The 13345-nt window shown below is 40.5% G+C and overlaps 1 protein-coding gene across 1 annotated transcript; it reads left to right on the top strand.

The window, feature by feature from the left end:
* Nucleotides 1-8273: 8273 nt before the first annotated feature.
* On the top strand, nt 8274-12648 carry LOC139405687 (ferroportin-like). The gene is made up of 4 exons (XM_071148106.1): nt 8274-8336; nt 8592-8870; nt 9552-10241; nt 12383-12648. The coding sequence occupies exons 2-4, from the start codon at nt 8594-8596 to the stop codon at nt 12646-12648; spliced, it is 1233 nt and encodes a 410-aa protein (XP_071004207.1). The 5' UTR covers nt 8274-8336; nt 8592-8593.
* The last annotated feature ends 697 nt before the right edge of the window (nt 12649-13345 follow it).

The raw sequence follows: 13345 nt of genomic DNA, 5'->3' as shown, positions 1-13345 counted from the left end.
TCGCTTTCAAAACATAATTACTTATTGCTACATGGTCAGAAGGCCAATGATATTGATCAAATTGATAGGTTCATTTTAAGGAAATAAACCTTATGTAATTGTTATGATTCAACAGTGTTTGAGCACAATTTTTAACTCCCACAGCTTCCTGCTTTTTGCATGGCATGTGTGGCTTGTTATTGGTGAGACTGATGCAAGAGGACCAGTAGGCAGCCAAGTTCATCACTGCACAATTATGTCCATGTGGAAAGACAGAGGCCGACTATATCTACTGTAAATAAAGAAAGACACAGAACGGAACTAAATACGGAAAACTCCTTACATCCTCTGTTTGATGTGCCAATATTTGTCATAAGGAAGATGTGTAATGTGTAATGATCATGCTGTTTAATCAGATTGTTGATATGTCACACCTGTCAGGTGGATGGATTATTTTGGTAAAGGAGAAATGCTCACAAAGAGGAATGTAAACACATTTGTGCACAAAATTTGAAAGAAATACGATTTTTGGGAGTATGGAACATTTCCAGGATCTTTTATTTCAGCTAATGAAATATGGGATAAAGACTTTTACATTTTCTGTTTATATTGTTGTTCCGTATAACTTACATACTGTAAAGAACTTTTGTGTTACTTGTTATGGTTTCATGTTATCACTGGTCTAGTTTTGTCAGAACTCAATTGGTCTCTTGTGTGCGCGTGTGCGTCTGTGTGTGGGTTTTTGTCTGTGTGTGCATGTGTCATACGAGTGACACGGTTATCCTTTCTGTGGTGCGGGGGGACAGAGATATTGTCCCCTCATTGTCACGTGCTTTGGAATACTCTGGCTGCTTTTGTTGTCCCTCGTTCTGCTTTTCTGGCACTTTCATACAATGGTGCATTTTTACACACTGATTCTATCAAGCCTTTCATACTACTATAGCTTGAATTCCAGCTCTCCGGAAAGAGGAGCATCTCCATGTAGGATACATGGCAAAAGACACCTCATCAAGGAGCACCAGCAAGGATTCACCCTAACATCAGAGCCAAGGTGATGTTGGGATTGTTTGAGAAATGTCTTGAGATGTGTCAATACTTTTTTTTTACATGTAGGATTGGAAATGTTGGCTTGGTTTTGCTCTGCAGTTTAGTGCAGCACATCGATGCACAGTGCTAGAAATGCTCAAATGTATTTGTTTTCAGGGCTTTAAGTTGTGTTTAAAATGTGTGATCCTGTCTTCCTGAGGTAGAGTATGTTATTGCCAGATTTGAGGTAAACAGAATGTGTACCCTGCTGCAGATGATTTGACCTGATGACCTATGGGAGCCATCTTATATGTAGGCCTCAGAATCTGAACTGCAAGTCATGTTCAATAACACTGAAATACTATTTGAATTAATTTCAGACGAGCAAAGCACAAACAACTTGTGAACAACATTTGCTGTGTGATGTACTTTCTGGTTGACAATATTTTGTCTGAGATACGTTTATCTGAGATGGTTTCTGAGATATAAAGGATAAGGTACAAGATGTGAAGACTGGTGACACTAAGATAATTAACATGAGGGTTTATGAATCAGAATCCATCCGGTGTCTGTCACTGAACATAATCTGATCTGGTCAAATGCAACCAGATACTGAGTTCAACAGATGAACATGTTAGACATGGTTGAGGCTTAATAAGATGCCCTTTAACTTCATGTCAACAAACCTTTCCTAAATCTGTCATTTAAATGTTGATGTGATGTTAAAAGGAATTGAACTTCTAAAGCAGGGGTGTCAAACTCATTCCATGGAGAGCCTAGAGTCTGCTGATTTTTTGGCTTTCCTTTCAATTAAGACCTAGACAACCAGATGAGGGGAGTTCCTTACTAATTAGTGACCTTATTTCCTCAATCAAGTACAAGGGAGGAGTGAAAACCTGCAGACACTCGGCCCTCCATGGAATGAGTTCGGCACGTGTTCTAAAGAATATGTTCAATGAGTTCCGGGTTTTCTATTACTAGTGAATGCCCTCAGGACTCTGAAATGCACCCACATACCTTTATTAAACAGACTATTGAGTTGAATAGACCTCTTCTTAATACTACTAGTTCTATTGAGTTGAGTAGACCCATTCTTAATACTACTAGTTCTATTGAGTTGAGTAGACCCATTCTTAATACTACTAGTTCTATTGAGTTGAGTAGACCCATTCTTAATACTACTAGTTCTATTGAGTTGAGTAGACCTCTTCTTAATACTACTAGTTCTATTGAGTTGAGTAGACCCATTCTTAATAATACCAGTTCTATTGAGTTGAGTAGACCCATTCTTAATACTACTAGTTCTATTGAGTTGAGTAGACCCATTCTTAATACTACTAGTTCTATTGAGTTGAGTAGACTACTAGACCCATTCCTAGTTCTATTGAGTTGAGTAGACCCATTCTTGAGTTGAGTATTCTTAATACTAGTTCTATTGAGTTGAGTAGACCCATTCTTAATAATACTAGTTCTATTGAGTTGAGTAGACCCATTCTTAATACTACTAGTTCTATTGAGTTGAGTAGACCCATTCTTAATACTACTAGTTCTATTGAGTTGAGTAGACCCATTCTTAATACTACTAGTTCTATTGAGTTAGACCCATTCTTAATACTACTAGTAGACCTCTTCTTAATACTACTAGTTCTATTGAGTTGAGTAGACCCATTCTTAATAATACTAGTTCTATTGAGTTGAGTAGACCCATTCTTAATAATACTTATTATATTGAGTTGAGTAGACCCATTCTTAATAATACTAGTTACAATCGGAAGTTTACATACACTTAGGTTGGAGTCATTAAAAGTCCACACATTTCTTATTAACAAACTATAATTTTCATGACAAGTAATTTTTCCAACAATTGTTTACAGACAGATTATTTCACTTATAATTCACTGTATCACAATTCGAATGGGTCACAAGTTTACATACACCAAGTTGACTGTGCCTTTAAACAGCTTGGACAATTCTAGAAAATGATGTCATGGCTTTAGAAGCTTCTGATAGGCTAATTGACATCATTTGAGTTAATTGGAGGTGTACCTGTGGAATTATTTCAAGGCCTACCTTCAAACTCAGTGCTTCTTTGCCTGACAACATGGTTAAATCAAAAGAAATCAGCCAAGACCTCAGAAAAAAATTTGTAGACCTTCACTGGTCTGGTTCATCCTTGGGAGAAATTTCCAAACGTCTGAAGGTACCACACCTGTACAAACAATAGTAAGCAAGTATATTACACACCATGGGACCACTCAGCCGTCATACCGCTCAGGAAGGAGACGCGTTCTGTCTCCTAGAGATGAACATACTTTGGTGCGAAAAGTGCAAATCAATCCCAGAACAACAGCAAAGGACCTTGTGAAGACGCTGGAGGAAACAAGTTCAAAAGTATCTATATCCACAGTAAAACGAGTCCTATATTAACATAACCTGAAAGGCAGCTCAGCAAGGAAGAAGCCACTGCTCCAAAACTATGATTAAAAAAAAGCCAGACTACGGTTTGCAACTGCACATGGGGACAAAGATCGTACTTTTTGGAGAATTGTCCTCTGGTCTGATGAAACAAAAATAGAACTGTTTGGCCATAATGACCATCGTTATATTTGGAGGAAAAAGAGGGATGCTTGCAAGCCGAAGAACACCATCCCAACCGTGAAGCACGGGGGTGGCAGCATCATGTTGTGGGTGTGCTTTACTGCAGGAGGGACTGGTGCACTACACAAAATACATGGCATCACGAGGGAGGAAAATTATGTGGATATGTTGAAGCAACATCTCAAGACACAAGACAGTCAAGAAGTTAAAGCTTGGTCGCAAATGGGTCTCCCAAATGGACAATGACCTTAAGCATACTTCCAAAGTTGTGGCAAAATGGCTTAAGGACAACAAAGTCAAGGTATTGGAATGGTCATCACGAAGTCCTGACCTCAATCCTATAGAAATTTGTGGGCAGAACTGAAAAAGTGTGTGCGAGCAAGGAGGCCGACAAACCTTACTCAGTTACACCAGCTCTGTCAGGAGGAATGGACCAAACTTCACCCAACTTATTGTGGGAAGCTTGTGGAAGGCTACCCGAAACGCTTGACCCAAGTTAAACCTTTATAAGGCAATGCGACCAAATACTATTTGAGTGTATGTAAACTTCTGACCCACTGGGAATGTGATGAAATAAATAAAAGCTGAAATAAATCTCTACTATTATTCTGACATTTCACATTCTTAAAATAAAGTGGTGATCCTAACTGACATAAGGAAGGGAATTTTCACTAGGATTAAATGTCAGGAATTATGAAAGACTGAGTTTAAATGTATTTGGCTAAGGTGTATGTAAACTTTCGACTTCAACTGTATGTTCAAGTTCAGTTGAGTTGAGCAGGCCCATTCTTAACTCTACTAGTTCCATTAAGTTGACAAGACCCTTCTGGATTCTTGTACAGTAGTTGTATGACCTCTGACCCCTTACCGGTGACCTGGTTTGGACTCTGTACAGACAATGTCCCTGCGAGCAGACGCAGCCCAGTGTGGAGGGGTGGTGGTGGAGCTTGAGTCTGATGACATCAGGGAGGCTCGAGCCAGGAAGGCCAGGAGTACATCAGGTCAGCTCGTCTATTGCGGGAGTGGAGAGAGAGAGATGACCAGGAGTTTACCCTGACCTCATGACCTGACAATACAACTACACAGCTATTACTTAATGATGATGTAACAACACATTGTGATTGTCGGAACCACAGTGTTACATTTATATAGGTATTAGAGCAATTCAATATAAAGTGCTAGGTGTAAGAGCAACTTAATGTAAAGTGCTAGGTGTAAGAGCAACTTAATGTAAAGTGCTAGGTGTATGAGCTACTTAATGTAAAGTGTTAGGTGTATGAGCTACTTAATGTAAAGTGCTAGGTATAAGAGCTACTTAATGTAAAGTGTTAGGTGTATGAGCTACTTAATGTAAAGTGTTAGGTGTATGAGCTACTTAATGTAAAGTGTTAGGTGTATGAGCTACTTAATGTAAAGTGTTAGGTGTTAAAGTAACTTAATGTAAAGTGTTAGGTGTTAGAGTAACTTAATGTAAAGTGTTAGGTGTTAAAGTAACTTAATGTAAAGTGTTAGGTATAAGAGCTACTTAATGTAAAGTGTTAGGTGTTAAAGTAACTTAATATAAAGTGTTAGGTGTTAGAGTACCTTAATGTAAAGTGTTAGGTGTTAGAATAACTTAATGTAAAGTGTTAGGTGTTAAAGTAACTTAATGTAAAGTGTTAGGTGTTAGAGTACCTTAATGTAAAGTGTTAAGGAGAATGAGCCACTAAACGTAAAGTGTTAGGTGTTAGAGTAACTTAATGTAAAGTGTTAGGTGTACGAGCTACTTAATGTAAAGTGTTAGGTGTTAAAGTAACTTAATGTAAAGTCTTAGGTGTTAGAGTAACTTAATGTAAAGTGTTAGGTGTACGAGCTACTTAATGTAAAGTGTTAGGTGTTAGAGTAACTTAATGTAAAGTGTTAGGTATAAGAGCTACTTAATATAAAGGGTTAGGTATAAGAGCTACTTAATGTAAAGTTTTAGGTGTACGATCTACTTAATGTAAAATGTTAGGTATAAGAGCAACTTAATGTAGCGTTTAGTTGTAAGAGCTACTTAATGTAAAGTACTAGGCATAAGAGCTACTTAATGTAACGTGTTAAGTATAAGAGCAACTTAATGTAACGTGTTACAGTAGGTGTAAGATAACTTAATGTAAAGTGTTAGGCATAAGAGCTACTTAATGTAAAGTGTTAGGTGTATGCGCTACTTAATGTAAAGTGTTAGGTGTAAGAGCTACTTAATGTAAAGTGTTAGGTATAAGAGCTACTTAATGTAAAGTGTTAGGTGTACGAGCTACTTAATGTAAAGTGTTATGTGTACGAGCTACTTAATGTAAAGTGTTAGGTGTTAGAGTAACTTAATGTAAAGTGTTAGGTATAAGAGCTACTTAATGTAAAGTGTTATGTGTACGAGCTACTTAATGTAAAGTGTTATGTGTACGAGCTACTTAATGTAAAGTGTTAGGTGTTAGAGTAACTTAATGTAAAGTGTTATGTGTACGAGCTACTTAATGTAAAGTGTTAGGTGTTAGAGCTACTTAATGTAAAGTGTTAGGTGTACGAGCTACTTAATGTAAAGTGTTAGGTGTACGAGCTACTTAATGTAAAGTGTTAGCTGTTAGAGTAACTTAATGTAAAGTGTTAGGTATAAGAGCTACTTAATGTAAAGTGTTAGGTGTACGAGCTACTTAATGTAAAGTGTTAGGTGTACGAGCTACTTAATGTAAAGTGTTAGGTATAAGAGCTACTTAATGTAAAGTGTTAATTATAAGAGCTACTTAATGTAAAGTGTTAGGTATAAGAGCTACTTAATGTAAAGTGTTAGGTGTAAGAGCAACTTAATGCTTTTGTTTTCTGATCAGAACACATCCTGGTCCTAAATATGTTCAGACATACTCTGATGCCCAGGGCTTAATGTTAGGTGGTTTTCCAGCTATAGATGCAGAATGTGTCCTGTAGACTCATAATGATGTTATCTCTGGTTATTGTTCATGTTACTGTGTGTCTCTGTTGAACATACTCACCAGGGTCAGCCCTCATCTACCTCAGGGGCCCTAAATTCCTGATCTACGTCAGTGGGGCACTGTCCATGTGGGTAAGAAGCCTTTTCATGTAACAACAATGGGTAAAGGAGCTACAAAGCCATACCGGCTGGACACTATAAGGTTTATGTCATCAACCTGGTAGTGTCTTGCAAATCAATGAAAGATGGACATACTTTACATTTCTCTATATGCCCTTTACCCCTAGAAAGAGTAAAAAGCTAAAAGCCAAAAGCTGAAAACGTTCTTCTCCGTCATGATGACTATTTGTCTTTCTAATAGGGTGACCGTATGTGGCACTTTGCCATTTCGGTGTTCCTGATCGAGCTGTATGGACGGAACCTGCTGCTGACCGCAATATTCGGCTTGGTGGTGGCGGGGTCAGTGCTGCTGTTAGGGGCGTTGATTGGGGACTGGGTTGACCGCAACCCCAGGAACAAAGGTTAGACCAACAATCATTTATATTTACAGCTATAGGGACTGACATCTAGTCCCAAATGGCACCCTAAAGGTACTGCAATATAATAGGGAATAGGATGCTATTTGGGACACAGTCCTAATTGCCTGCCTCTCTGCCTCACATGGGCACTCTGCAGTTCAAACAGTAACAAAGTTGCATTCTACCACTATTTGGGTAAATTGCTGAGGGATTTGGCTGGATAAATGTAACCACTCACAAATTCATAGATAGAGCTATGGATGCAAGTACTGACCATCCATGAGACGAACATCATAGTTTTAATCATGTTCTATACAGAGTTAGTTTACAATTACAAAGTAAAACAAGTGTATATTTGGGGATCTAATGGGGTACAACAGATGATCTAAGCTCATGAGTCATTTATAAGTAATATTATTTTAGAATCAATGGCTATATATCATTACTTTAAAAGTCCAAAAAATGAATGTACTATGGCAACTGCAGAATGCCCCTTTAAGACCAATGATACATTTATGGTTCTGTAGAAGTCTTTATGGTTCTCTATAATGCATTGTCCCAGAATATTAGAGTCTTCGTTTCTTCTCCCTCCTTGGTTTTAGTGGCGCATGCATCCTTGTTGGTTCAGAACATTTCAGTGACGGTGTGTAGCATCGTGCTGATGTTGGTCTTCTTATATAAACAGTGGATTGAGAGCATTTGGGATGGCTGGTTAACTGTGAGTATGTTTTTCATTTTCTCTCCCATACTGTCTAAACTCTCATGGTGTGAACCAACAGTATGTTTTGGAATCAGATATGGATTGAAATAGTATTTGTATCCTTTCAAAGACTTTATCTGCACTTGATTGAGTTTGCCTGGTGCAATGGAACCAATGGAATAGTCCTAAAATGACAAACCCCACCCATCCAGTGCTCCAGGCATGCTCCATCAAACGCTCAATGTATTTGAAAGAAAATGAATACTATTTAAACCCAGGTCTGTTGAGAATCAGGCTAGATATATTATTGCAAACTGCTGTGACGGTTGCTGTTTCACCTGCACTGTTCTGTGTCCATGTTGTTGTTGCTGCTGCTGTTCTGAGCCTCCTGCTGCTCTGTGCTGTCATGTGTAGTAACGTGTTGCATCACAAAACTTACACAAGGTGGTTTGTTATACGGTGGTGATCGTCCTGGCAGATGTGGCTAACCTAGCAAGCACAGCGCTGACCATCGCCATCCAGAGGGACTGGATTGTGGTTATCACTGGATACAACCGGGGGCACCTCGCCGGTGAGACTGGCAGACCTGCCACACGCTATTACATCACAAGGGATTGTTGTTTCTGTTTCGGCTGCTGAACTGGCTGCTGGTTAAAGCACTTCAAGGTTATCAGACACTCTATGTATTTAGTTTATCTAGGATGTATCACATGCATTACAATAGAGGTCGTTTGATAATGTAGCCATTAGTAAAGCTGGTAACACAGATACCATATCACCACAACCAAACTAAACCCTGTACCTTTTGGTTGCTTTTCATCTGAAGGGATGAATGCTACCATGCGGCGCATCGATCAGGTGACCAACATCCTGGCACCGCTGGCGGTGGGACAGGTCATGACCCTGGCCTCCAACGTGATAGGCTGCGGTTTCATCCTGGGCTGGAACCTGGTCTCCCTCATCGTGGAGTTTATCTTCCTGTCCCGGGTCTACCGCATTGTCCCGGCGCTGTCCGTCAAACCACCTGCGCCCGAGGACGGCCAGGCCTCCCTGGAGAGACCAGCAGAGAGGACGGAGGGACTGGTGGAGAGGAGGGGGTCACAAGGTCAGTGTCCTGTTGTCCTGGTCACTGTGTGACTACTTCAGTAGTTGAGTTGGTAAAGTCAAGAATAGTGGATCTTCCAACCTGTTTCATCCAACTTTACAGTGAAGCATAGCTTGAATGAAATCGGCTGTTTCCAGCTACAATTGTCAGTAGATCATTGTTAGTAGCATGACTGATGCTTGTCCTCTCCCTCTCAGTAGAGTATTGTTAGTAGCATGACGGATGCTTGTCCTCTCCCTCTCAGTAGATCATTGTTAGTAGCATGACTGATGCTTGTCCTCTCCCTCTCAGTAGTGCATTGTTAGTAGCATGACTGATTCTTGTCCTCTCAGTAGAGCATTGTTAGTATCATGACTGATGCTTGTCCTCTCCCTCTCAGTAGTGCATTGTTAGTAGCATGACTGATTCTTGTCCTCTCAGTAGAGCATTGTTAGTATCATGACTGATGCTTGTCCTCTCAGTAGAGCATTGTTAGTATCATTACTGATGCTTGTCCTCTCCCTCTCAGTAGATCATTGTTAGAAGCTTAACTGATGCTGGTCCTCTCAGTAGATCATTGTTAGTAGCATGACTGATGCTTGTCTTCTCAGGAGATCATTGTTAGTAGCTTGACTGATGCTTGTCCTCTCAGTAGATCATTGTTAGTAGCTTGACTTATGCTTGTCCTCTCCCTCTCAGTAGAGCATAGTGAGGTGGTGACATCAGCCCCGGGCCTCAGTGATGACGACATGAGCCTGAACCTCAAGGAGGTCACCAACCTGCCTCTGTGTTTTGGACGCTTCCGCTGGCTGCTGAGCACCTGTAAGGACGGCTGGAGGGCCTACTACCGCCAGGATGTCTTCCTGGCTGGGATGGGCCTGGCCTTCCTCTACACAACTGTCCTGGGCTTCGACTGCATCACCACGGGCTACGCCTACACCCAGGGCATCAGTGGCTCCCTGCTCAGTCTGCTGATGGGGGTCTCGGCTATAACAGGCCTCATGGGCACCATCATGTTCACCAAGCTGAGGAAGGCCTACGGTTTAGTCAACACAGGCATCATCTCCAGCTGTCTCCATCTTTGCTGTCTGCTGCTGTGTGTGTGTTCTGTGTTCGCCCCCGGCAGCCCCATGGACCTCCGCCTGCTCAGGCCCTTCCTGGACGCCAACGCCAACTCAACGTTGTCGGCGGCCGGGGGGATGGTGGAGGGCCAGAGGCAGAAACACACCTACCCGATGAGGGGTGGCATTAATCAGCCGCTGCTGCCCGACCGCTCGTCCATCCACTGGACCAACAACACGGTGCTGTTTGAGAATATGCCATCAGGCATGGAGCCAGACTCCTACATCTCTATAATCCTGCTGTTCTTGGGGGTCATCACAGCACGCATCGGTGAGTAAGAGGGACGAGCAGACCCAAGCCCTTCACAATTGGATTGAGTTGCTGATCCACAGCTTAACAATAGCAACTGTATTATGCATGTTTCTAACATAGGCTGTGGGTATTCAGTTCTTTTGAAACTCAACAGTAAATTAGTTCAAATAGTGTTGGAAGATAATCATTTTTGTATTATAACGGAATATTTTTACCAGTTTTGATGACAGAGTGTGGGGGTCTATCTATATAGACTATAGTATAGTGGTGTATCTATATAGACTATAGTATAGTGGTCTATCTATATAGACTATAGTATAGTGGTGTATCTATATAGACTATAGTATAGTGGTCTATCTATATAGACTATAGTATAGTGGTGTATCTATATAGACTATAGTATAGTGGTCTATCTATATAGACTATAGTATAGTGGTGTATCTATATAGACTATAGTATAGTGGTGTATCTATATAGACTATAGTATAGTGGTCTATCTATATAGACTATAGTATAGTGGTGTATCTATATAGACTATAGTATAGTGGTCTATCTATATAGACTATAGTATAGTGGTGTATCTATATAGACTATAGTATAGTGGTCTATCTATATAGACTATAGTATAGTGGTGTATCTATATAGACTATAGTATAGTGGTGTATCTATATAGACTATAGTATAGTGGTCTATCTATATAGACTATAGTATAGTGGTCTATCTATATAGACTATAGTATAGTGGTGTATCTATATAGACTATAGTATAGTGGTCTATCTATATAGACTATAGTATAGTGGTGTATCTATATAGACTATAGTATAGTGGTCTATCTATATAGACTATAGTATAGTGGTGTATCTATATAGACTATAGTATAGTGGTCTATCTATATAGACTATAGTATAGTGGTGTATCTATATAGACTATAGTATAGTGGTGTATCTATATAGACTATAGTATAGTGGTCTATCTATATAGACTATAGTATAGTGGTCTATCTATATAGACTATAGTATAGTGGTGTATCTATATAGACTATAGTATAGTGGTGTATCTATATAGACTATAGCATAGTGGTCTATCTATATAGACTATAGTATAGTGGTGTATCTATATAGACTATAGTATAGTGGTGTATCTATATAGACTATAGTTTTTATTTATTTATTTTTATTTCACCTTTATTTAACCAGGTAGACTAGTTGAGAACAAGTTCTCATTTGGAACTGTGACCTGGCCAAGATAAAGCATAGCAATTCGACACATACAACAACACAGAGTTACACATGGAATAAACAAAACATACAGTCAATAATACAGTAGAACAAAAGAAAACAAAAGTCTATATACAGTGAGTGTAAATGAGGTAAGATAAGGAAATAAATAGGCCATGGTGGTGAAGCAATTACAATATAGAAATTAAACACTGGAATGGTAGATGTGCAGAAGATGAATGTGCAAGTAGAGATACTGTGGTGCAAAGGAGCAAAATAAATAAATAAATACTAGTATGGGGATGAGGTAGGTAGATAGATGGGCTGTTTACAGATAGGCTAAGTACAGGTGCAGTGATCTGTAAAATGCTCTGACAGCTGGTGCTTAAAGCTAGTGAGGGAGATGTGAGTCTCCAGCTTCAAAGATGTTTGCAATTCGTTCCAGTATAGTATAGTATAGTGGTCAATCTGTATAGATCATAGTCTAGTAGTCTATCTGTATAGATCATAGTCTAGTAGTCTATCTGTATAGACTATAGTATAGTGGTCAATCTGTATAGACCATAGTGTAGTAGTCTATCTGTATAGACCAAAGTCTAGTAGTCTATCTGTATAGACTATAGTATAGTGGTCAATCTGTATAGACCATAGTGTAGTAGTCTATCTGTATAGACCAAAGTCTAGTAGTCTATCTGTATAGACTATAGTATAGTGGTCAATCTGTATAGACCATAGTGTAGTAGTCTATCTGTATAGATCATAGTCTAGTAGTCTATCGGTATAGACCAAAGTCTAGTAGTCAATCTGTATAGACCATAGTGTAGTAGTCTATCTGTATAGACCATAGTGTAGTAGTCTATCTGTATAGATCATAGTGTAGTAGTCTATCTGTATAGACCAAAGCAACCACTGACCATTGTCTGTGTATCCTGTGTGTTCCAGGTCTGTGGTCCTTTGACCTGACCGTGACCCAGCTGCTTCAGGAGAACATCTGTGAGTCAGAACGTGGTGTGGTCAACGGGGTCCAGAGCTCCATGAACTACTTGATGGACCTTCTCCACTTCATCATGGTCATCTCTGCTCCGCAGCCCCAGCACTTTGGCATCCTGGTCATCATCTCTGTACTGTTCATCACCACAGGACACACAATGTACTTCCTATACGCACGCAAAGCCAAGAGGAAACCTGCTGGATGCCTGGACACGTAGGGAGGCCGTGCGGCTTTCCGCGACAAAGCATGTGCCCAAAGACTCCACTCTGCCTGCGCCTGCCTGTGAAATGAATGTCTCTTCTCTCTTGTTCCCTCTGCGCTCTCATTGCTAGGCAACAATACAATACCGTAACACTCCTTCCCCACCATCCAGCCATTCATTCATTACAGCACAACACAGCAACTGCCTGTCGTGTCCTCCCCAACCTGGTTGCTATCTCCCTGCATGGTCAGGTGTAGTACGGCCAAGTGCTAAGGTACAGTAACAAACTAGAACTCAGGTTAACTAAAGTAAGATCCACCTTTTCCCTTCTGTACATAGGTTGAGGTGGTCGCAACAGATGCAGTGTTGGTCCCCTGCCGTGGTAGGTTCTCCCACCTTAGTGTTGGTCCCCTACAGTGGTAGGTTCTCCCACCTTAGTGTTGGTCCCATACCGTGGTAGGTTCTCCCACCTTAGTGTTGGTCCCCTACCGTGGTAGGTTCTCCTACCTTAGTGATGGTCCCCTACCGTGGTAGGTTCTCCCACCTTAGTGTTGGTCCCCTACCGTGGTAGGTTCTCCCACCTTAGTGTTGGTCCCCTACCATGGTAGGTTCTTCCACCTTAGTGTTGCTCCCATACCGTGGTAGGTTCTCCCACCTTAGTGTTGCTCCCATACCGTGGTAGGTTCTCCCACCTCAGGAAAAGGGCACAGAG

Source organism: Oncorhynchus clarkii, chromosome 3 (assembly GCF_045791955.1).
Source record: "Oncorhynchus clarkii lewisi isolate Uvic-CL-2024 chromosome 3, UVic_Ocla_1.0, whole genome shotgun sequence".
NCBI classification, from domain to species: domain Eukaryota; kingdom Metazoa; phylum Chordata; class Actinopteri; order Salmoniformes; family Salmonidae; genus Oncorhynchus; species Oncorhynchus clarkii.
This window is presented reverse-complemented; position numbering and strand designations above follow the sequence as displayed.

Coding starts and splice junctions, on each gene's coding strand:
- LOC139405687 (XM_071148106.1), top strand. CDS start 8,594: ATGAATGCTACCATGCGGCGCATCGATCAGGTGACCAACATCCTGGCA. Junction 8,871..9,551: donor GGAGAGGAGGGGGTCACAAG/GTCAGTGTCCTG, acceptor CCCTCTCAGTAG/AGCATAGTGAGGTGGTGACA. Junction 10,242..12,382: donor GGTCATCACAGCACGCATCG/GTGAGTAAGAGG, acceptor TGTGTGTTCCAG/GTCTGTGGTCCTTTGACCTG.